Consider the following 23,502-nt stretch of genomic DNA (forward strand, 5'->3'; position numbering starts at 1 on the left):
GGGAACAAACTCACATCTTCCTGCCTTTACAAACTTGCTGATTGAGACGCCTCAGCCCACCCTCATCTGTCTTATACCAAGCACTTCTTCAAACACGAAACCTCTTGACATTTCCCTGGAGTGTTTTTGTGATACTAAGATGGAGCCCTGTGTCAACAAAAAAATCATAAGGAGTTGAAATGCGTTGAAGACAAATGTCTTTTTCTTTAGAAGTGATTTTGACTCTTAGCTAATACGGATCCATCTAAAAACTAGACTGAAAAGACAGACCCATGACTGGAAATCTCCACTTTGCTTATCAAAACCTTGCCTTTAAGTTAATATTTATAGCTACTTTGGCAAGAGCTCATTGCTAGTTTCGAACCGGCTTACTACTCTCAATTGCAGAACAGCTTTTTTTCTTCCAGTCAAGTCACCTTAAATGAAGTTGCAGATCAAGATAAATGAATCGCCATGTGTTGGACAGAGATAATAAGGATTCTCAACCTGCAGCATTGTAGTTTCAGTTACAGGGATGCAGCTCAGAATCCCCCGTCATCATACAGCACCTTCCAGAACGAGATTCCTGAAAGTGTCTGGCCTACACTGGTTTTTTTTTTTTTTATTTTGTTTCACAATATTTTTAAAAGAAGCCCTTGTAATTATACTTTGATTATATCTATTGTTCTGGGATAGGATTTTGGCTTTAATAAGTGAGATCTTTCCTTGAAGAAAGCCCCAAAAGTATTTTCCAAATATTGCCTCAGAGAAAAGTTCATATCTGCTTTTGTGGAGATCTAGAGAAACTTAAACACCTTTGGCTGGATCAGAACGGTTTGACTTTTGCAAAAATATCTCATCTTTTTCTAGAAACTGATACGTTGTGTGTCTCTAGCTGATCCCATCTAGATTCATTTTCTCATCTGGACCTCTTTTATAACTTTTATAAAGTTTATGTATCCTTCTCAGCGTCGTCTAGATTTAATTCAGTGGGGCAGATCTTTCTTTTTCTTTGGTGGCTGGGTATGATTTTTCTGGCTCTCACCAGGCAGTTCCCGTAGTAAGTAACTACCCCCACTAACCCTTTGGTGTCTGCCTTCTCCAACTCATCTGCTGTACGCTGCTTCCCAAAGCAAGCTGTTCGGTATAGTTAATTGGCCTGCCAAGCACCTAATCACTTCTAGGCCTGGATTTTCTTCATCTTTTATTAGATTCAATTTGCCCAGTGCCATTTTCTACTCACATTTTTTTTTTCTGTATAGTTCTGGACTGAGGCTGTGAGAATCTACCCATATGCCACTGTACTATTTCTAAGTATTGATTACTGAACTACCTAAATTTCAGATCTCTATGCATGACAGTATTAAAATAAGTGACATTAACCCTTTAATCTCCCATGTCATTTAGAACCCGATCCTCCTAGACTGTCATTCTGCTTGAGCATTCTGTGTTGGCATCTACAATATGTATGTGACTGGATCAAGACCTGAAAAAAAATCAACGTGTTTTCTCTTAAAAGTTATGAATATACAATCTGTACAAGTTTGCATGAAGATAAAGAAAATATTTAATTCTTAATTGAGGGATGTCAAGATCATATGCTGAGTCAGAGTCAACAACAGTTTTGTGTTATACACTGTAAGTATAAAAGGATAATAATAGTATGAAAATACGTTACAAAGTGAAAGGTGATGTCAATGTGAAATATTGTATGTAACTTTCATAGTTCAGGTGCATTTGGTTCTACACGTCCGCTTAACACATTTTTAGTCATAACAAAAATCATAAGTGAAACTAAGACCTTACCAGTCACGTCAAAGTCCGGAAAGTAGTCTGGGCAGTTCTGAAAGGCCGTCACTCCGGCTGGCGTGTCGTCCCAGCAAAGCCAACCGTCCCAGGTGCGGTTGCAATATAGGCCTGGAGTGTAGAGAGAAGTTGACATTGGAAGATGCGACCTAACGACAGGACTGTGTATAGGAAGCTGTCTTCATAAGGAGGACTAACCCTACCACTGCAATCAAGACTAATCAGACTTCAAATAGGCAGTTTTTACTTTGGAAATAAACTTTCAGATGATTTTAATATATGTGGAGAAATATCTCACTGGATGACAGGCAGGTTCTTCTTTTGCTTTGTAAGAAGTTCTGAGGTTGGTTTCTTATAAAAGAAGGAACCCTAAATATTGCATTTCTGTCCATTTATTTAATTGATGAGGAAATATAACGTGTTGCTCAGAAATTGTCAAATGGGATCTGAGGTATGTTTATAAGTTTTTACTTATAGAAAATTAACCTTTTAAAAAGTGTTTACCCAAGAAGCTGAATTTAAATGGTAACATGCAAGTCGAGGAACGTTCAGCATTGCAGTTTGAAGGAAAACTCGGTGAGGGCATTACTTATCAAAATTCATGACACAAATTAATTCCTCAAAAATCTGAAATAAATTTACATAGAGATGAGGATATTTTCTAATTTAGTAAAATACATCAGTTTGACGAGTCTAATAAACTTTTTGTTTAGTTTTTACTTAAAAAACTGTACATTGCCGGGCGGTGGTGGCGCATGCCTTTAATCCCAGCACTCGGGAGGCAGAGGCAGGCGGATCTCTGTGAGTTCGAGGCCAGCCTGGTCTACCAAGGGAGTTCCAGAACAGGCTCCAAAGCTACAGAGAAACCCTGTCTCGAAAAACCAAAAAAAAAAAAAAAAACCAAAAAAAAAAAACTGTACATTTGTAGAGTATACTTAATCATTTCTCCCTTGCTAAGTAGCTTTGTTTTAGAGTGTTAAAAGTTATGCAAAAGTCTTAATTGAATTTTTTAAATGTTTCAGAGACAAGGAAGAGAATTAAAAGGCCATTTTAAGTTTGGCTAACAAACATTCTTCATTTTTATTTTTCTCTGGGATTTCCACAGCAGTAGACTACCCTTAGCCCTGAAAATATTTAGGCTGTTTCAAAGAAGAAGGACATAGATTAACAATGCTCCCGGAGGCAAACTCTTTCCTCTTCTTATTCCCCATGGGACTGGGGGTGGGGTAGCAAGAGAGAAAAGATAGCAGAGGTTGTCAATGAATTGACATTGAAGGAAACATGTGCCTAATTAATCCAAACAAGACAGGGGTTGACCAGGTTCTGCCTCAGGCAGTCTCTGCTCATCTCTTCCCATTTCCCCGCCATCATTCAGTCCTGTATTGTTCCTGCTTATTAGGTGTGAGTGCTGTGTTATTGTTGTAATTCTGTCGGAAGGGCAAATGACAGCCAAAATGATGTTAGACGAAGTAGGGGGAAATCATTTCTGCTGCACAAAAGAGACAAGCACGTCATAATGCGGGGACTGAGAATCCGTTCTGTTCCAGCTATCCATCACTGTAGACCTTAAGAAGAAACGCTCTTAAATGTTTCACATATAGGTTCACATGACTTCTCTTACCTTCTCCTTCATAAGGGGGCAGCTCCTGTATTCTGTCGTAGCAGCCGTACTGGGCTTCCAGCAGCTTCTTGCGCCCAATGGTGCGCAGAAATGCCTCATTGGTAGGGCTGGGTTCACTGAGATTGGTAGGGGCCTGAACAGCTGGAGTTGGGTTCTGTGTGAAAGGTAAAATCATTACTAAAAAGTAGGTTATAAAGTAACACGTAAATAAAAGTGATGATTTTAAAAGTATAAAAACTTTTTTATTTTATAAGCAACATTTATGCATAATTCCACAGAAATATTCTATACTAAATGTGTTACATTTCACATTCATATTTTATCCATTTATATTCGTACCAATATCTATTTAGCATAGGGCAACCACACACACTCACACACACCTTGATCATCTCCTATTTTAATTTCATTGTCTTTGGAAAGTTTACACAGAAACAAAGCAAATAATTTTATTTCTGAAACATCTCCATTATTAAAGCCAGCTTTTCCAATCTTTTGGAATCTTAAGAATCATAGCTCACATATTTAAAAACGTAGAAATGGTGGAATAAATATGCTTCCCTTTTGTAAATATTTTGCTCAGGTTTAGATTGAATGCTCTGCCAAAATTTGCCTCATTTATCCTTCAGAGCAATCCAAATAATAGACTTTAAGCTCTTCATATTGGCTCCACGAGCACTTGACCTGCACCCGGTCATTCATGTTCAGTGAGGAAAGCAAAGGTAATACTTAAATGTTCATATTGGTACATCAGGGTTCAGAACAAGTTGACTTTGTTTCCCATTTCATCACTGCCTCAGGTCTTAGCTTCTTGTAAGTTGTGTTTTTGAACATGTGTGTATGTGTGACTATTTACTGAAAACGACAAGCCAAGCATTTACTGGGGATGCAGTGTTGAAGCAAACAGGTGTGGATCCTGCTCCCGTGGAGCGTACAGTCTAAAACACCAGTGCTGCGCATGCTCCTGACACGGGTCAGGAGGAGCGGGGATGGCATGGAAGCAGGAGCCGGGAGTGGTTGTGCTGATTGGTGTCGACTCACGCTCACCATTCTTCCAATACTGAAACAAACTCCAGTGAACTTGGTTTGGAGCTTGGTTCAGTAGAGGTTGTTTCAACACTGAAAGAATAAAATCAGAACCTCTGTTGTCAGATGAACCACGGCATTCTGGACCTGCTCCTGGTCTGGTCCTTGCTTGAACACTGAAGGTGGGATGTTCCCAGTGGTTCCTGAATCTCTCAATGACTTTCTTCCTAAAATTACACGCACCTTGGGTACTCCATTGACAGATGGATGAATGGATAGATAGGCAGATAGAAATGTGTAAATGCAGATAGAAGTACATGACATATTTCTAATCATGAAATTAGTACTGCTTAAAACAATATATTTACAACTTTCATATTGTTAATTAAACTTTTCTAATAATTGCATGCAAATAAATTACTAATGAGATAGCATTATTTTCAACAGTAAGAAGGAAAAATAAAGCCAGCAGTGATACCATGAAACAATCAGACAATATGGAAGATGTGAAGAGATTCTACTAATTTTAAATATTGTGCTTATGCTATCACTATGCCGTGCTTACAAAGGTGGCAAGGAGACATGCGCGTGTTACATAACCCGCCTATCAATCTGCCTACCAACACGTTAATTGTTGTTCTAGGTAGCAGTTCAGCTGTCATATATGTGGTGTCATTCCAGAGGATTGCAGAAGGTATCATCACACATATCACAACCAAGCTGCCACAGAGCAGTCAGCAGGTGAGGCATTACACTTTTGTATTTTTGCAGTAAATACTCTAAATGTCTCCCTTACTCCAGGTCCTGGAGTAGGTTCTCAAAACTCAGCAGCAAATTCACTAGCATGGTTTCTGCCCCCATGGAGCGTACATTCTAGAAGGTTTAATTCTGAACTTCATACTGAACATGAAGGACGAAAGAAAATATCTCAAATAAAACGACTATATGTTAAGGTAACTCCTAATTTGATGTGGGACAATCAGTTGTTTTTTTTTTTTTTTGAGGGGTTACCAGTGGTTTCTAGAACGATTGTAACAGAGTCTGTTCAGCCTAGAATGTTCAAAACAGTTCACTTCTGCTTAGTTTTTGCTCTGGATCCGTGCTACTGTGCTGAAGACAGCACTGCATGTAATTGTATCAGGCACAATTGCTCGCAAAAGACTATTCATTCATTGACTTTCTAAACATTTAATTGAGAGGAAAGTGTTAAACAGCCTATTTGAGTCATTACTAACTTTAACATATGAAATGATCCCATTATAACCCATAAATTAGAACAATTAAAGTAGTAATTGTAAGAAAGAATATTAGCAAGGTTTAGAAATTGGCATAATTAATAAGATTTCCATGCCAATATCCTTATCACGGAATGTATATGTTACAATTACTTATGGTTTTGAGTTATGTTTTTCTGTATGACTAAGGATGAGGCGCAGTGCTCTAGTGTGTTAACCCTGTTTTTCTACTGTGATCAGATGCCTGTTTGGTGTTCTATTTTCTGGGGGGACACAACTATGCAGACAAAGAATAACAAACATTAAAAAACTTCTGCAAAAATCTTGTTTCTGTCTGTGTTTTCCTTGGTATTGTCACTGTTGCCAGTGTCATTCTCCCAGCATTGTCTGAGTGCTCCCTGCTGACCAGCACTGTCCTATGCCCATAGGGAGTGGCAAACACTGTGTGATTGACGCAGAAGAGACCACAGGGAGGTGCTTGGCCAAAGGGGGAAAAAAAAATCTATTTTAAGGACAAACTGGGAAATGAGTTGGTAGAATTTAATAAATATATTGTGAGTAGTTTTTCACATTAATCTGTGAATGTTATGTAAAAAGTGATGGTTTAGGATAATTAAGAGTATTTTACTTAAATTTATTTCTGAGGCATATCAATAATAAATAAGCTGTTTGAAAGGAATTGGTGTATCAAATTTTTAAAAATCATACCTATTTCTTCCCCAAGTCCTTCCAGGGAGGGAAAGAATATTTTCAAAACATATTTAAATTTAAAAGTTGCTTTAAATAATGAAAATACTAAGAAATAAAATTATGCCCCAAATCATGTGCTTTATGATCAATAAATACCATACTTCTACATTCATAAATGTTATGTAAGGGTTAGGCATTTATAAACAAAATAAAACTGTCTACCTTTCCAACACTCTCACTGAGGGACTTGTTTAGATTTATGATATGAAGTAACCTGAATGTACAAGTATTGGGTTAATTTTATAAAATTATATTTTGCTAAAGAAATTTTCACTAGTTTTAAATAATGCGCTACTTTGGCAGATTATTAAACTAAGAGGTACAAAGTGATTGCTAGACATTCCCATAAACATTTATTTGATCTACAAACATTCCCTTTCAAATTAGATTCATCTTTACCAAAAGGCAGTATTTTTTTCTTTACTTATACAGGTGAAGGAGTCTAGGTGGACTTGCAAACTTGACACTATATGGTAAAGAATAGATAAATGATGTTCTGGAACCCATTTCAATCCTTGCTTGGGTACAGAGTATGAGATTTTAAATGATATTTATTGGCAACTGTGATTCAGCCTTCAATGTGGCCTTCATTTGCCCATCTCCCTTTTAGATAATACTGAAGGTCATGTGATGGCATGTTGATACAAACAGACACTGATAGTGTGTCTTCTAAAGTAATTAAACTTCTAACTAGCTAAATCTTTATGAATAAAGCAACATGAAGTTATATAATGTGCCAGTGGTTCCTCAAATACTGAAGAGTCTTAGTTTTGATCAGAAATATATCGGAAATCAGTCACAATCAGACTGATGGAATTTAGATTTTTTTTCTTTTTTTTTCCTTTCTTTTTTTCTTTTCTTTTTGTGGCATGCACCACAACTACTCAGCGGAATTTGGATGTTTTAAAAGTATACAAGAGTTCAGAAGCCACAATTCAAACTCACGTTTGAAAACCACGCAAAGATTCAGGAAAATTCTCAACTTTCTGTGCTATGGAGGTGACTCAGTTTCTTACTGACTTTTCCAAACAAGTGGAACTCAATTGTCTAGATAAACTATGATGATATTTAAAATGACCAAAAGTTCAAAGGAAAGACTTGTTAACAAATGTGAGGAAAAATGACAGTTTGAAGAAACCAAGTTTTGGATTCCTTGCAATTGTCAGTTCATCAACACTCAGACACTCTTCTCTACTTTGCACACTTATTAACACAAGTGAAATACTTTTCTCCACTTACGAGAAGAAGCAGGAGCAGCAGAGTGAACCGGTTCACCAAATGGAACCTCAACCTCGGTTTGCGAAGGTTCCCCCTTCTCCTAGAAATATATAAAAGTAACAAAGATTTAAAAATATATATATAGATCAGATATCTTTACATCATTCCCTCTTTAGACACACTAAATATAACACATGGAAACAAGAATATTATGCCCATGACATACTTGTGGGTACATATTACATTTGTCCCTTCTCTTAACCAGACTTAAGACACTATTAAAAATTTCTGATCATATCTATTCACATTTTTTTCAGCTCAAATGAGATTTCCTGGATTTAAAATGTTTTAAGTTGAACGAACAGTTTAATACAGGTTATAAGAAAGAAGGAAAGATATATAACTGACCATATGGGGGCAGGGAGCCAGGGGAAATGTGTATGAATAAGATAACCAGGTCATGAAATACATTTTAGAATATCAAGAAGTACATAGGTACAATTTTAGCACTAACTTTATAATAGCACTAACTAGTATAATTTATTATTATTTCCCAAGTTTAGCAAACCATGTGTATTATGCTATAAAACAAGCAATAGGAAACAAAATACAATATTTACTAGAATGTTCACCATATATTCAAATCCGGCCATTAAAACTTTTTTCACTGAGATAATTTCAATATTTTTTATTACTAATCTAAAAGGCTAATTATTACAGTTGGTATATGCATAAAACAAATAATACATATACAATGTATTTTTTGAAGCTTAAATATAACAATAAATGTGAAGATTAAACTTATATAACATCTTTGCATTTCATAACTGAAATACAGGAATTTTAAGAAATCGAGAACCATCAGCTGACTTGAATAGTATGTGTCAACATTGGGAACTGGTGAATATTGCAATGGGGCCATCAGGAAGAACTCATTTCTCTGGCCATCAGTAAACAAAATCTGTGGTTTGTGAAAGATAAATAACATTAGGTTAACTCCTAAAGTAATTTGAGAATGACAAGTATTTTTTTTATAAATACGTTTCTTTAAACTTCAAGTTTCTATTGAGAGTAAAGTTCTTCCACAGCAAAGAATGAGTACATCATTCAAGAGCTCACTGCCCCTGCTCAAGAGCGCAAGAGTTAGAACAGATTGCTCTGTCACAAATATCCAACAGATTCTCATGAACTTGCAGATACCTACAAAGATGATAAAGAGGTGAAAATTTTAATATATGCTACATTTTCATTATTAGTATTTGAGTGGAAACTGTATTTTTATTAGGGGTGAGAGATTATGATTGCGTCTTAAATGGTATAATTACCTCTAACACTCCACCCATAGTTTTGCTTACATGTTTAAATTGGAGTCTAAAAAGTGAGTGTCATGTACTTGCTTCTCTAAAAGAGTAAGTTTTACTCAATTTACATAATAGTGCAACAATAAAGGGAAACTACAAAGTATCATTTTGAAATGCCACCTTATATTCTGACTATTGTTCATTAGTATTGATTGATCCACTTAGTAAAGTAGACACATACATGCTTATATTCTAAGGCATTATGATGAACGTGGGTGAGCTGGGTGAGACACTTTGGAGAATTAGGGAGGTGGTATGCATTTTAAATTATGATGTGAACAATAACTAAAATATAGACTGAAGTAAACATTCAGCAGCACTGAAAATACAGATCCAGATAATTTCTGATTAAGAGGACCAGAGTAGGGTTTATGTTTTGACATATAATAGGAAAACTAAGCAGGGTTGTGAAAAGCAAAGACCTACAAGGAAGGGAAACCTCAAACAGGATGTGGAGATAAGAGAGAGGCTAATTGAAGAATACTAAGTTGAAGAGACTAACTTTGCCTGAGCAGAAAGCCTCTCATATGATGCAAACAAGTCTAGAGAAGCAGACTTTTGAATATGTAGGAAACTTATTTAACTAAACAATCTTTGCCATTTTGCATATGTGCCATATACCCTGACAGTTTTACTTGATTCGAGCTCCACTCAGATAATTGCTTTTTAATATATGTCCGGCACCCCTCCTAATCATTTAAGTGTGATTATTCCCATTATTCATAATGGTGTTTTTTTGTGGGCTAACAAAATAAGAGAGACATATGATTGTGAGTTTTTAAACTGTCTTCGCCATACCACAATGGTAGTAAGTCAGAATTGCTATTTTCCTCCACACTTTTGTATTTTCCATACCAGAGGCTTGTTCAATTATCCATAAATTCTCTGAATGAAAAACTTGGGACCAACCTAAACTTTCTTTTTATTTAATGACTCATTTTCTAGAAATTTAAACCACTTGATTTTTTTTTTTGCCTGATTGATCAAACACTTCCAAAGATCTTGTAAAGTTAACTGGGTTGCTTTAACAAACCAAGAGATTAAGTGAGAATAATGGCATAGGGACAGCTGATCAAGTTGGACCTCTAAATATTAAACATGGTGATGTGAACAATTTTCACTAAATCAGTTGTTTCCTCCCATTATCTAAACAGCTAATATCTGAAGTTCTGATCTGGAGGGGCTTCGATCTAAAGCAATGGTTTTAGTCAATTTCCATATTGCGATTGAACTTTTTAGCTGAAGTGACCAAGCTGTTTTATTAAAGAATGAGTAGTAAGATTCATGCCTACACCCTAATTTCTCATGTGGGAAACAGAGCCAGCCAAATACTTCCACATAGACTACGTGAATTATAAATTTAGATTCAGTTTAAATAAACGCTGGCAAGATGAATATTGAAATAATTTAGAAAGGCATAAGGGCAGAATCCCTTTCAAACGAATTCATAACTTAGAGGAATTTTCAAATATAAAAAAAATTTTGAGTAATTTCCTTATCTTGCCATTAATTAATGCATTGTTAAATGCTGTGGAGGTTCTCTGTCATGTCAGCAGGTTAATTGCAGTTCAGTTACAGTGTGTCTTTTAACAATAGAAGAATGGTTTTCAAGGAGCTCTGTATTACATAGCAAATTTGGTATTTATAAGGAACAGAAAGTCTGACTGTAAAGTATACTGTGCTATTTATCCACCCACCAATGCACAGATAATCACCAATTACAGAAAGATAAACCACTTAATCTCATGGTTTATTTCAAAAACAGGAAACAAAACTAATGACATGTTTTTGGAGGCCAGAGGTCACACAAGGTCTATTACTGTTTCTGGCCTTTAACTTGCAAGATAGGCTCAGTTAGCTGGGTTGTGAACCAAGGGAGTTACCTTTGTCTACCTCCCTGTCAGTGGAGTTTCCAGTGCACTCTGCCATACCTGCACTTCTAAGATCTTAAAGTGGATTCTAGACATATTAATTAAAGCCCCTATGCTTGTACTTCATTACTTGAGTCACTTCCTCTGCCCCCAACTGGTATGGGATGTCCTTCTGTCTATGTGTTGCTTTTATTGACTAATGAATAAAGTAGCTGCCTTGGCCTGTAATAGGACAGAGTGGAGTTAGGCAGAAAAACTAAACTGAATGCTGGGAGAAAGAAGGCAGAGTCGACAGAAGCCATGAATCCACTAGAGGAGGAAGACTCAAGCTGCCAGCCAGAACTTTGTTGGTAGGTAGGCCACAAGTCTCATGGTAAAATATAAAATAATGGAAATGGGTTAACCGAAGTTATAAGCGCTAGCTAGCAATGTACTTAGGCTGTTGATCAAGCAGCAATTTAAATAATACAGTTTCCATGTGGTTATTTTGAGTCTGGGCAGTTGGGAACAAAAATGTAATCTCTTACAACACCCAAAGGCACATTTTGAAGTTCTACTTAGAAATTAGTTCCCTCATAAAATTATAGAAGAGAATATTTAAATCAGTTCTAAAGAGATGTCTTTACATTTAAAATGAGACTCAATATTTATTTAAAAAGAGATTAATAGAAGGGTGATTGTCCTAAATGAGTCTATTGTAAGGTGTGGTCTACTTTTCTTATGCAATAGTACCAAAAATACAAAATGCTACTGCACATGTTTAGGAAGAAAGATGGTAATAACTTGCTCATGTAATATATTTTCCTTATATCCACATATCTATTGGTACTTTCATCAGAGGAAGAAAGAGAACTGGGAAGTGAGGGAGGACCAGCAGGAGGGAGAAGGTGGGGAAAAGCAAAGGAGTAATGAATAACAATCAAGGGAGCTAGAAAGGCAGAACCACACACACACAGAGAGGGAGGACAGAGAGAATATATCACATAGGATTTCACAGTAGGACTGTGAAAACAATATTGTAACTTCTTCAAGTGGTAAAATTGTACCCAGTTTTATTTTCAAATTTTCATAAAGCTAGAAATTTTTCTATTATTTATTATTTAACAAAAACCAATTCAAGTTCCCACTCCCCCCCCCTTCTCCCATTCCATCCATGCACCCTCCCATGCCACCCACCTCTAATCCTAAGAAAGGGTAAAGCGCTTTTCCTTGTGGAAAGTCCAATGCCCTCCCCACTACATCTAGGCTGAGTAAGGTTTACATCCAAAGAGAATAGCATCCCAAAAAGCCAGTACATGTAATAGAGACAAATGCCAGTGGCACTGTTAGTGATCGTCAGTCGGCCCCACCTGTCAACCATATTCAGAGGGACTAGTTTGGTCCTATGCTTGTTCATTCTCAGTCCAGTTGGAGCTGGTGAGCTCCCATTAGCTTAGACAAACTGTCTCGGTGGATTAACCCCTCATGGTCTTGACCTCTTTGCTCATATTCTCACTCCTCCCACTATTCATCTGGACATTGGGAGCTCAGTCCAGTGCTCCTATGTGGTTCTCTGCCTCTGTTTCCACTTGTTGTTGGATGAAGGTTCTGTGGTGATGTTTAAGATAATCATCTCTCTGACTACAGGGCAAGGCCAGTTCAGGCCCCCCTCTCCTCTATTGCTTAAGGTCTTCGCTGGGGTCATCCTTGTGGATTACTTGGAATTTTTCTAGAGCCAGGTTTCTTGCTAACCCCATAATGGCTCCCTTAATCAAGGTATCTCTTTCCTTGCTCTCATAACTGTCCTTCCTCCATCTCGACTATCCCATTCCCTCAAGTTCTCCTCAGCCCTTCCCTTGTTCCCTCTTCTTCCCCTTCTCCCCTTCCTTCTATCCCTGTCCCCATGCTTCCAATTTTGTCAGGCGATATTGCCTGCTTCCAGTTTCTAGGTGGGTCTATATATGCTTTTCTTTGGGTTTACTTTTATTACTTAGCTTCCCTAGGATCATGAACAATAGGCTCAATGTCCTTTTTTTATAGCTAGTATCCACTTATGAGTGATGGGGTACTGAACTAAACAGAGAATTCTCAATAGAAATTGCTTTCTAAAACAGAAGAGATGAGATTATGAACTACATTGCCTTGCACTATTTTCTTTAGTGTTCCTTGAAGGAAGGTTCCCTGTGTTAGATCTATAGAGCTCAGAATAAGAAAGGATGTCATATGTGTATAAAAATAGTAAGTAAAGAAGTCAATAATTTGAGAGTGAGTAGGGGAGGGGACACACTAGAAACTGGAAGGGGAATAGGGGAGTGGAAATGATGTAAATACATATGGTATTCTTGTATGAAATTATTATTCATAAATAAGAAAGTATTTAAGAAATTAAACTAAGAAAAAGGAAACTGAAGATGAGTACAGAGAAAGTTGAACTTATTTGATTTTAAATGGGGTTATTGGAATTATTTTTATAACCTAACTGAGAGCAGTCCTTTGTAAGGATAACTCATACATTAAAAGAAAACACCTTAGCCAATGGGAATGAATTTTAGTGTGAACCATACTCTACAGCAAAAGGTTTATTGCTGCTATCATGAGCATGCTGCTCTAAAAGATGAATTAGGATTAACTATCAATATTTAAGAAGGAATGTTGAATTGGCTTTTTAATTGTTTTCCTTAAAAGAGCCCTGATAGTGATTAGGTGTTAAAATGTAATTCACAATTGTCATTACAAAAGCATAAAGGAGAATGAATCTCAGTGGCCAATGAAAGATAATTTTGATACCTAAAAATATCTCTCAACAAAGCACGAATGAAGTCAGATTACAATCAGTAATATTACAGAAAATGGTCCAACGTTCCCATTTTAATTCTTATTACTAGTTGAATCCATTAGAAATTTTTTATAATGGGGAAAAATAAAAACAAACAAACACAACAAAACAAAAATCTCCTCCCACCTCATATTTGCCTCACTTAATATATATGTCACTATTACAAGATTTAATTATAGTTCAAAATAATAACATTTTGTAATATGCATACTGGAAATAAAGAAACCCATGACTATGAAATAAAGACCCTCTAACAGACTATCAAATGTCAGCAATATTTGGTACTCAGTTGATAATAGAATTTTTTAATCAAATACTTCCTTTATTAAACTTTGTGTTTTCTCTCCATTCTGCCATACTGGGCAGACACTCACGGTGTCTATGGTAACTTATGTCTATCTTCATGATTTTTTAATGCCCTACTCTCTGTCCTACTTTTATATCACACCTCCACGTTTTAAAACCCAAGAGTTACATGTTCTAAGGGTTCAATGTCCTCAACTGTCATTCCCTTTCTTTCATCATTAGGGAAAACTTTATTGTTTCCCTATTTAGCACAACAAACTAATTTAAATTTCCGAAAACAAAATAACTTCACACTGTTAGGAAAGAACAGAACATGTCTGTTGTTTCTCCTGAGATCTCCTAAGGAGATCATCTACCCAATGAAGTCTAATAATGACAGAAATGGAGAAGACCACATTGTTTATATTTTTAAGTAACAAAAATATAAATGATCATAGGCAAACAGAAAATGCATATTGGGGTTGTACCTAGGAAGCGATCTCCTGTGCCCATTAACCTTCATCAGGCGATGAAAGGAGACAGAGACCCACATTGGAGCACTGGACAGGAATCTCAAGGTCCAAATCAGGAGCAGAAGGAGGGGGAGCATGAGCAAGGAACTCAGGACCGTGAGGGGTACACCCACACACTGAGACAATGGGGATGATCTTTCGGGAATTCACCTGGTCTTGGTCTAGCCTGAGTCTGAAAAAGCATGGGATAAAACCAGACTTACATAGCGGACAATGAGGACTACTGAGAACTCAAGAACAATGGCAATGGGTTTTTGATCCTACTGCACATACTGGCTTTGGGGGAGCCTAGGCAGTTTGGATGCTCAACTTACTAAACCTGGATGGAGGTGGGCGGTCCTTGGACTTCCCACAGGTCAGGGAACCCTGATTGCTCTTCAAGCTGATGAGGGAGAGGGACTTGATCGGGGAAGGGGGAGGGAGATGGGAGGCGGGGGCGGGGGGGGGGAGGCGGAGATCCTTAATTGAATAATAAAATTTAATAAAAAAAAAAAGAAAAGAAAATGCATATTGGCACCAACAGATAAAGGTCATACATCATGTAAAAAGGTTTGATCTTCATTTATAGATTAAACCATTGCAATAGGTAAGCAGTAAGAAATACATACAAAAATTTTACAATTGAGTAATTTATGACATATGAATCACTTTATCATTGTGTTTAGTGTTATTTTAATACAAGATTAAAGTTTTTAATGACAAATATCTTTAAGAAATATATTTTAGAATTCATTTTCACTTTTAAGAAATCAGTTTGGGGTTGACTTGGGTGTTACTTAATTTATAATATTTAAGATATAATATAATATCAAGGATCCTGCACTTAATTATAAAAGTATCCCCTACTCCCAGATAAACTACTGGAACTTTGAGATTTGACAAGCGATTAGGCCATGTTAAGAGTTCCATGATTCTCCAACGGGGTGCTCTAAACGAGGCAATGTAACTAAATAACCATCTCTATTTCACTGGAAGCTTTAATTACAAGATGGTGAGTGGGATATAAATGATAATTTGATAATCATAGTTACATTTGCATAGTAACAGCATTCTGACATGGAAGGCAAACAGTTTAGTTTGTAATTTTCATGGGGAAGAAAAAAAGAATAAGGAAATTGTACCAACATATCTGCTCTACTTTATAGACACAAAAACATTATAGAAACTCTTAAAAGTTGCCCAGGAAACAAGAAGATCTGAATGCAAGTCAGGAACAGAGGATTTAAATTCCACTTCATGAGTGGAAACAAGGGGTTCTCAAGTGTGGGTGAAAACTTTATGGGTACATTCGTTTCTAGGTCCAAACTCAAGGTATTGGCTGAGTGGGTATTGCACACGTTCCTAAGGAACATGACATAGCATGTTTCTGCTTCATATTGTCCTGGTTTGAAGTAGCTTTATCTGTCCCAAATTCCTGGGGTAAAGGTTCCTGGGGAATACTAAGTGTCTGTCTGTTCCTTAATGGAGCTCATCCCCCAGTTCTCTGCCCCAGTTCTCTGAAGATTCAACATTGGTCTGCTTGGGCAAAGGGACATCTTCTAGTGAGACAGAAGGCTTTCCTAACGGCATTTTGTTTAATCATTTAAGACATATTAGTAAAAACATGTCTGAATATTGTGTGGCTTACATAATCAAATTATTCATCCCTAAGTCTGGATCAGAAAATCTGGGGAGCCTCTGAAGAAATGGAACGGCATGACAATCTTGGAGGATGAGTTGGGGAAGAGGAAGCCTGGAGGAGGGAGAGGCTACTTAGGAGGTGGAACCTGAAGTCTGAGAGAGACCAAAGGTTAAGTATGAAACACTGCAGATAGAGCAAAAGCTCTCTGTGTGGCAAATGAGTTAGAAAATCACAATGGTAACTAGAGAGTTTAGAATAACAAACAGTAGCTGCTGCTGAGACTGGGGAGGGATTTGCCTGCATGGTTGAGGATCTTACTGCAGGGCTGGGCTCATGAGTGCTTCTTTCACAACCATTTCTATATCTTATATATGCTTGACAAATGTTCAGTACACTCAAGGTGTAATATAAATTCCTTAAGATATTCCTTAAGAGAGTAGGATAAATTACCATTTAGAAGATTTTTAATTAAATTTCCAATCCTTGGAAATGGATAGCTTCTGTTTTTAGGTTTGCAAGTATTTTGGTAATGAGTAATTCACCAAGAATTTACTGATCATACTGATATAGACTTTTTTGGTAAGAATCAATCACAATAAATAATTACTAAATGTTAAGGGGTGGGAAACTATAACTCATACTTTACAGTTGTGAAGAACAATTAGAAGCAGACCCAATGGCAGAGCAATTGTTGAACTTCACTGGTCAATACTGTAAAGTCGTTATTAAACACAAATGAGCTAGTAGCATGGTGATGAATGGTAGCTATTGCAAATAAAATGATAGGGAATTTCAGGATACATGGAAAAAATTAATGAAGTACTAAAGGAAAGTTCTAGGGATGAATATCAAATATCTGGAATGAAATGAAATAGGATAAACAACAGATTGAACTCAGCAAAGGAAAAGATCTGTCTGGGAGATAGTCATGCACTGCTTATATAAAAGCATGTGGGAAGGGGCGCAAACAGATCTCCCTAATTGAGAATAGTTGTATATGTCCCTATTAAATGTCTTCTGGTTGAAATAGTCCTTTATCTTAAAACCAGTCATGTTCAATATTCTGTAGACCCATGAATTGCAACCTTTTTGGGGATGGGTAGGATACAGGCTGAATATTGATCACTCTTCTTTCTACGGGCACAGCTGAGTATACCTCGTAGGGATTATGGAAAGGAAGTAAAGCTGGCTTGGAGAGTTAGTGCAACCAGGTCTCACGCTAGTTGTCTTCTAGCCCCTATGATGTCAGGAACACAGTTTTAGAGGAAGTCACTTGCATTCCATAGAGATGAAGATGCTCATCTGAGAACGTTCAATCCCATGTTTTTATTTTTCCCAGCGCCTCACATTAGTTTCTTGTTAGGAAAGTCTTCTGTTTGATTGTTACTATATGAAATACAAGTGATTCAGAACCTTAGAAACTTTCATGAGACCTTTGTAAAATTACATGGGATCAGCAACCATGTGGTGGGTACACACATGGGGGATACACTCTTGCTGAATTAAATTTAGTAGGAGATCTTACAATACTTAAGAAAATTATAGGTTTTTTTTGATGGCATGAATTATTATGACTTGTGTTGACAACCTAAAATGTCTAATTAAAAGGTAATTGTGCCTGCAAAGCAAATACTCTTGGGCTGTTATTGAAGGGCCTCACGCAGTTTTCCCACACCTGCCCCTTGAACACTCAAGAATATCATAGGATTCTGAAGAGGATTACATGGTCCTAAATCATTCTCATGAAATCTTTTTTCTCATGAACAGCAACACAAATGGTTTACAAGCTCCTTCCCCACCCCGGCAATGGTTGCTGTCCCTAGGAGTTGCTATCTCTGCTCTCTCACTGACAAAGTAGAGCCGGTTATATAGCATAACAAAATATCACACACAAACTGGAGACTGTGGGAACACCAGAATTGACTGTTAATGCTCTCCTGATACATTGCCTGTCACTTGTATGCATGCATGTTTGCATGTTTCTACCTCTGTTTAAAACATTTTTATGTATTGACATATATTGTATTGATATATATATTGTATATATTTACCATATTACAGTGTACATTTTTACCTCTGATTAAGATACTTATATAATGTTTGTGTATTGATATATATTGACCTACTACAATAAATATTTGTACATTGTTTATATTTGGAGGTCATTGTCCTCATTTGTTTCACAGTCGTTTATTTTCTTAGTCTTTAAGTTAGATAGATATTAAAAATTATATAGATTAATAGTCATCTAAGTTTGTCATTTATAATTAGACTAATCAGGTTCTTTAGTTATATAGAGATTATACTCAGTATAGATAGATAATCTTCAACTTCTTCAAAGAGCTGTAAAAAATGGCCTTTAATCTAACTAAGAGTTTCGTGATAGTGAGACACAATTGCTCCTGACAACACCGCTCTATTCCCGAGAGAATGTTGAGCACCAAAGACACTCCACCTGGAGCCTTTCTTTTTGGCAGAACTGGCCTTTGGGCAAAGAAATGCCCATACCTCAACCACTGACAGAGATACAAAACATGCGTCAATTGGTAAAACAGGACTGTCATATCCTGCCAAGACAGGGTAAGATAGTTTTAAAAAGTTGCTTGCCTTTAAAAATTGTATGTCAGTTATGTTAGGCCTTAGCCAAAGTTGGTTGCTTCAATGCTGCTAACGTGACTTTGGGTGATTGCCCAGGTAGCTAGTTGTCTCTGTGATTTGTTGCATGTTTTGGAAGTTGTTTTCCTAAACTTCCTAATTACCCAGGTAACATTATTTCCCTTCTCAGATCTTCGATGGGGTTAAAGACTATGTAGATGTAGTTACTTTTCTCTCATGACTTGGCCAAGTTAATTTTTATACAAGACCTAAGCTAGTTAAAATAGGATATTTGTACTTATTGTATATAATTTCATAGTAGGTTTAAAACTCTTTTATTTAAACAAAAGGGGGAGGTGTTGCGGGAGGTCCTCCCGCTCCTCCAGCCTATAGCTGCTGAGATACCAGCCCATTGGGGCATGGTCTCTCTCCCTTTAAAAAAGCAGCGACTTCCCTCTCCTCGCTCTCTTCCTGCTCCGCTGGCGACTAGACTCCCTTCCTGGTTGTGCAGAGGGCTGTGATCTGTAAGTTTTTCCCCTTTAAATAAATACCATCCTATTAATCATAATTCCAAACTGGTATGACATTGCTTGTGACTTACGACTCCAACTAATGAACTATTTTAAACTTTACATTTTTATTATGTTTTGTAATGGACTTCACATGTGTGATCTCAGATGTACATCATGAGAACCATTAATGGGAGGCAGCAGATATGGACCTGTTTATAGGAAAAGAAAATCACATCAGAAAAAAAGCTTTCTCATGGCTTACCATATGTTTAAGGCTAGATAGAAATCTAAGAGCCAAGTTGCAAAATGTCACTTGATTAGTAATGATGGATGAAACCTATACAATACACTACAGGGGCAATTATGTATAGCTGTCATTACATTGGTACATGTCCAGCATCTGCTTAGGTGTGCATGCTTTATTTGCATATATTCTTTTCATACATTGATTAAAGTGTTTGATTCTGATGAAATAATATATATATATACATACATACTATTCACATGTGTTATAGAATATTAATTTAAGTTGTGTTACATTTGTTTATGCTGGGGAATATTTGTTTTAATGATGCAAAGATGTGTTGCAATCTTTTATGCTATAGAGATTTGCATTGGCATGGATCTTGCTTTATTGATACAAATTTAAGGTCAATTTTGTTACATGTATATATTTCTGCTCTTAACTAAGGTATTGTGTTTGTACAGCTCATTTAAAAATGTATAATTAAGATATATAGATTAATAGAATCATCTATAATAGTCAAGCTTGTAGTCAGGTTAGTTAGGTTTTCTAGATGTACAGAGTTATATTTCAGATGGATAGATATTCTTTAGATCTTTCAAAGACTAACAGAATATGGCATTTAAAATGTTTTAATAATTTAGGACTTTTTATGACATGAGACACATCTGCTCCTGGCAGTACCAATCTACTTCAAGAGGATGACATGCATTGAAGAGGTCCCTCATGAAGTTTGTTAGCCATTTAGGCAAGAAACTGCTCTTGCCTGAACTACATGATGTTACGTTGTATGAACTGGACATGCAGGACCCACAGAGAAATGACTGCTGAACTTGCCTAAAGGTGAGACTGTCCTTCAGAATTCCTGCTTCACGAAAGAGTCTGCGGGACATTCTGCAGGACACAGAGAAATGTGACTGACAAAATGCCAATATAGGTGGAACTGTCTTTGAAATTTCCTTCTTCATAGAAAGATCAGCCAGTAGACTGAAGATGGGTGTCCGCAAAGTTACAGAAAACCTTTAAGTGACTGTCCAAGCAGTGAGCTCTCTCTGTCAATTCTAGAATTTTAGAGTTGCTTACAGTGCACTTCCTGTTTACTTAGGTAATATTATATCCTTTTGGAGTCTTTCATGGAGTTGAAGAATAGATAGTTATAGTTTTTCTTAGTTATGATAAAAGATAAGGAGATATAAGTATTGTAATTGTAATTCTTGCTTGATACCTGTTTTGTTATATGTAATTTTACTATGTTAAATTTAAAACACTCCTTTTTTATTTAAAGAGAAAAGGCAAAATGGTGTGGGAAGTCCTGTATATGTGTTGCTTTTACTGGTTAATGAATAAAGAAACTGCTATGGCTTATGATAGGGCAGGATAGAGCTAAGTGGGGAAACTAAACTGAATGCTGGGAGAATGAAGGCGGAGTCAGTAAGAAGCCCTGTAGTCCCACTGGAGACAGAAGCTGGATGGAGCTTTAATGGGTAAACCACAGCCATGGGCAATACACAGATTAATAGAAATAGGTTAATTTAAGATATAAGAGTTAGCCAGAAATACACGTAAGTTTCTGGCTAAACAATATTTCAATTAATACAGATTTCTATGTAATTATTTCGAGTCTGAGTTCCCAGAAAGGAATGAGCAGCCTCCACCTACACGTTTATGCTGCATTTGTTTAACTCTGTGAAACTGTGTTACTTTGCCTGTTTAAGACACTTGGTGGTTTAATAATGAGCAGAACAGCCAATAACAAGGCAGGAAAAAGGATGGGTAGGGCTGGCAGGAAGTGAGAATAAATAGAAGGAGAAATTTGGGAGAAGGAGCAAAATAGAACAAGCAGAGGTGGACATCAGGGGCCAGCCACCCTGCTACACAGCAAGTCATAGAGAAATAAGTAAAGAAAAATATACAGAAACAGAAAAGACAAAAGCCCAGAAGCAAAAGATAGGATAATTTAAGATAAGAAAAGCTGGCTAGATACAAGCCAAGCTAAGGTCAGGCATTCATAAGTAAGAATAAGCCTCTGTGTATTTATTTGGGAAATGAGTATCTGGCCCCCAAAAGAGCCAAAGGAGTAAAAAATTAACAACTACAGACATGTTTTCATAGAATGAACAGAGAGGGAGAGCAAGCAAAGAGATATCTTGATTGAGGGAGACATTATGGGGTTAGCAAGAAACCTGGCTCTAGAGAAATTTCCAGGAATCCACGAGGAAGACCCCAGCTAAGACTTTAAGCAATAGAAGAGAGGGGGGCTGAACTGGCCTTGTCCTGTAGTCAGACTGATGAATATCTTTAATATCACCATAGAATCTTCATCTAGCTACTGATGCAAATAGAGGCAGAGACCCTCCGCGGAGTACTGGACTGAGCTCCCAAAGTCCAGCTGACGAGTGGAAGAAATGAGAATATGAAAAGAGGTCAAGACCATGATGGGTTCACCCACTGAAACAATCTATCTGAGCTAATGGGAGCTCACCAACTCCAACCGGCCAGGGAAGGAAACAGCATAGGACCAAACTAGTCCCTCTGAATGTGGTTGACAGTTGCATGGCTGGGGCAGACTGAGGGGCTGCTGTCGGTGGGATCAGGATTTATCCATACTGTTTGTACTTGTTCTTTGGGAACCTTTTCTCTTTAGATGGATACTTTGCTCAGGTATAGGAGGGAGGGCCTTAGAGCAATGTGCCTTACCCTCTCTGAGTAGTAGATGAGGGTTGGGGGTGTCGGTGGAGAGAATGGGAGAGGGAGGGTGTGGGAACTGGGATTGGTATGTAAAATTAAAAAAAATAGTTTTCTTTTAAAACATAAAAATTAGAATTAAAGAAAGAAATCTCTAAAGCATAGATATATTTTGCAATCCAAGTTCAATGTTAAGTGGAAAAAATGACCACGGACAGCTTTGAGTTTAAAAGCAACTCAGAAAATGTTGGTCTGAATATGATGTTTTAGGGTGCATTAAAACATTTTATTTTGTTTATTTTTTATTTCAATTTAACCACAGATTAGCATGTCATAAAATTCTATCTAAATGAGTCTGAAAGAATTATTTCAGTATTCATAAAACCTCTAAAATAAGACTGTGGGGTTGTACTATAATTGAAAGTTCTTATTTCTGCAAAGTAATGGCACGTGAATATGGGGGTGCTTATAATTTCCATCATTAGTGAGAGTTAGAGTAGCTGTCTGCCTAACATTTTTACTTATTAGTCTTAAAATTTTTGCTGAAATCAATTTGATATATGGAACATTGCCCCTTGTTACAACGTAAAATGACTTTAATTTAATCCTTTAAAATGTGAATTCCAAGTTTGTAATAAAAATAAGTAGGTAGCACATTTGCGTGGTTTTTATGTGACCCACAACTCCACTGTGAACTCATTAGAATCTTCCACTAAAGGGCTCTGTGTTTTGTGGTTGGCATCCATTTACAGAGTTTAAAGTTTTGTATATGTAATAATTCAAGAATTAACTGCTCAGAACATACTGCAAGGTTATCATATGTAGGCATAGATTTGGACCTTAGGTTGTTCACTGTAGTGAAATCTACTATGTGGCCCTGGACACAGATATCACGTCTCAGGCTTAGCTGCAGGGGCATTCACCTGCTGACTGGCCCATTTGCAGAAACTTTAAAGTGTAAAGAAATTCTCTTAAAATGGTGAACATTTTATATTTTTATAGCTAAAGGTAATTACTTGTACAATTCCTTCCAAATTTTCCCTTTGAGCAAATAAAGCAGATCACAAAGGACTTGCGAAGTTTATACAGAGAACTAAGTTCATTTAAGGCATAGCCAAGAACAATTTGGGATGTCTTCAACTCATTCACCTTGTCTTGTTTTCTATAAATCTCCCCATGTTGCTACGGAAAATGTATGCAATTAAGTAAAGAGCCAAGTATTTAAATAATTGACATTTTTTAAAAAAGTTTTATTATTGCCGGGCGGTGGTGGCGCACGCCTTTAATCCCAGCACTTGGGAGGCAGAGGCAGGCGGATCTCTGTGAGTTCGAGGCCAGCCTGGTC

At 36.9% G+C, this 23,502-nt stretch overlaps 1 protein-coding gene across 2 annotated transcripts in view; it reads right to left on the reverse strand.

Annotated features, from left to right (window-relative positions):
- Positions 1–23,502, reverse strand: part of Calcr (calcitonin receptor) — an 85,675-nt gene that overhangs the window by 29,104 nt on the left and 33,069 nt on the right. For both annotated transcript variants that reach the window (XM_013352429.2, XM_005363677.2), the window contains exons 4-6: positions 7,657–7,735; positions 3,407–3,560; positions 1,786–1,896 (exon numbers count right to left, since the gene is read on the reverse strand). In XM_013352429.2, coding sequence (XP_013207883.1) covers positions 1,786–1,896; positions 3,407–3,560; positions 7,657–7,735 — 344 coding nt within the window. The remainder of the gene's footprint in view (positions 1–1,785; positions 1,897–3,406; positions 3,561–7,656; positions 7,736–23,502) is intronic.

The sequence above is a fragment of the Microtus ochrogaster genome, linkage group LG10, assembly GCF_000317375.1.
Source record: "Microtus ochrogaster isolate Prairie Vole_2 linkage group LG10, MicOch1.0, whole genome shotgun sequence".
NCBI lineage: Eukaryota > Metazoa > Chordata > Mammalia > Rodentia > Cricetidae > Microtus > Microtus ochrogaster.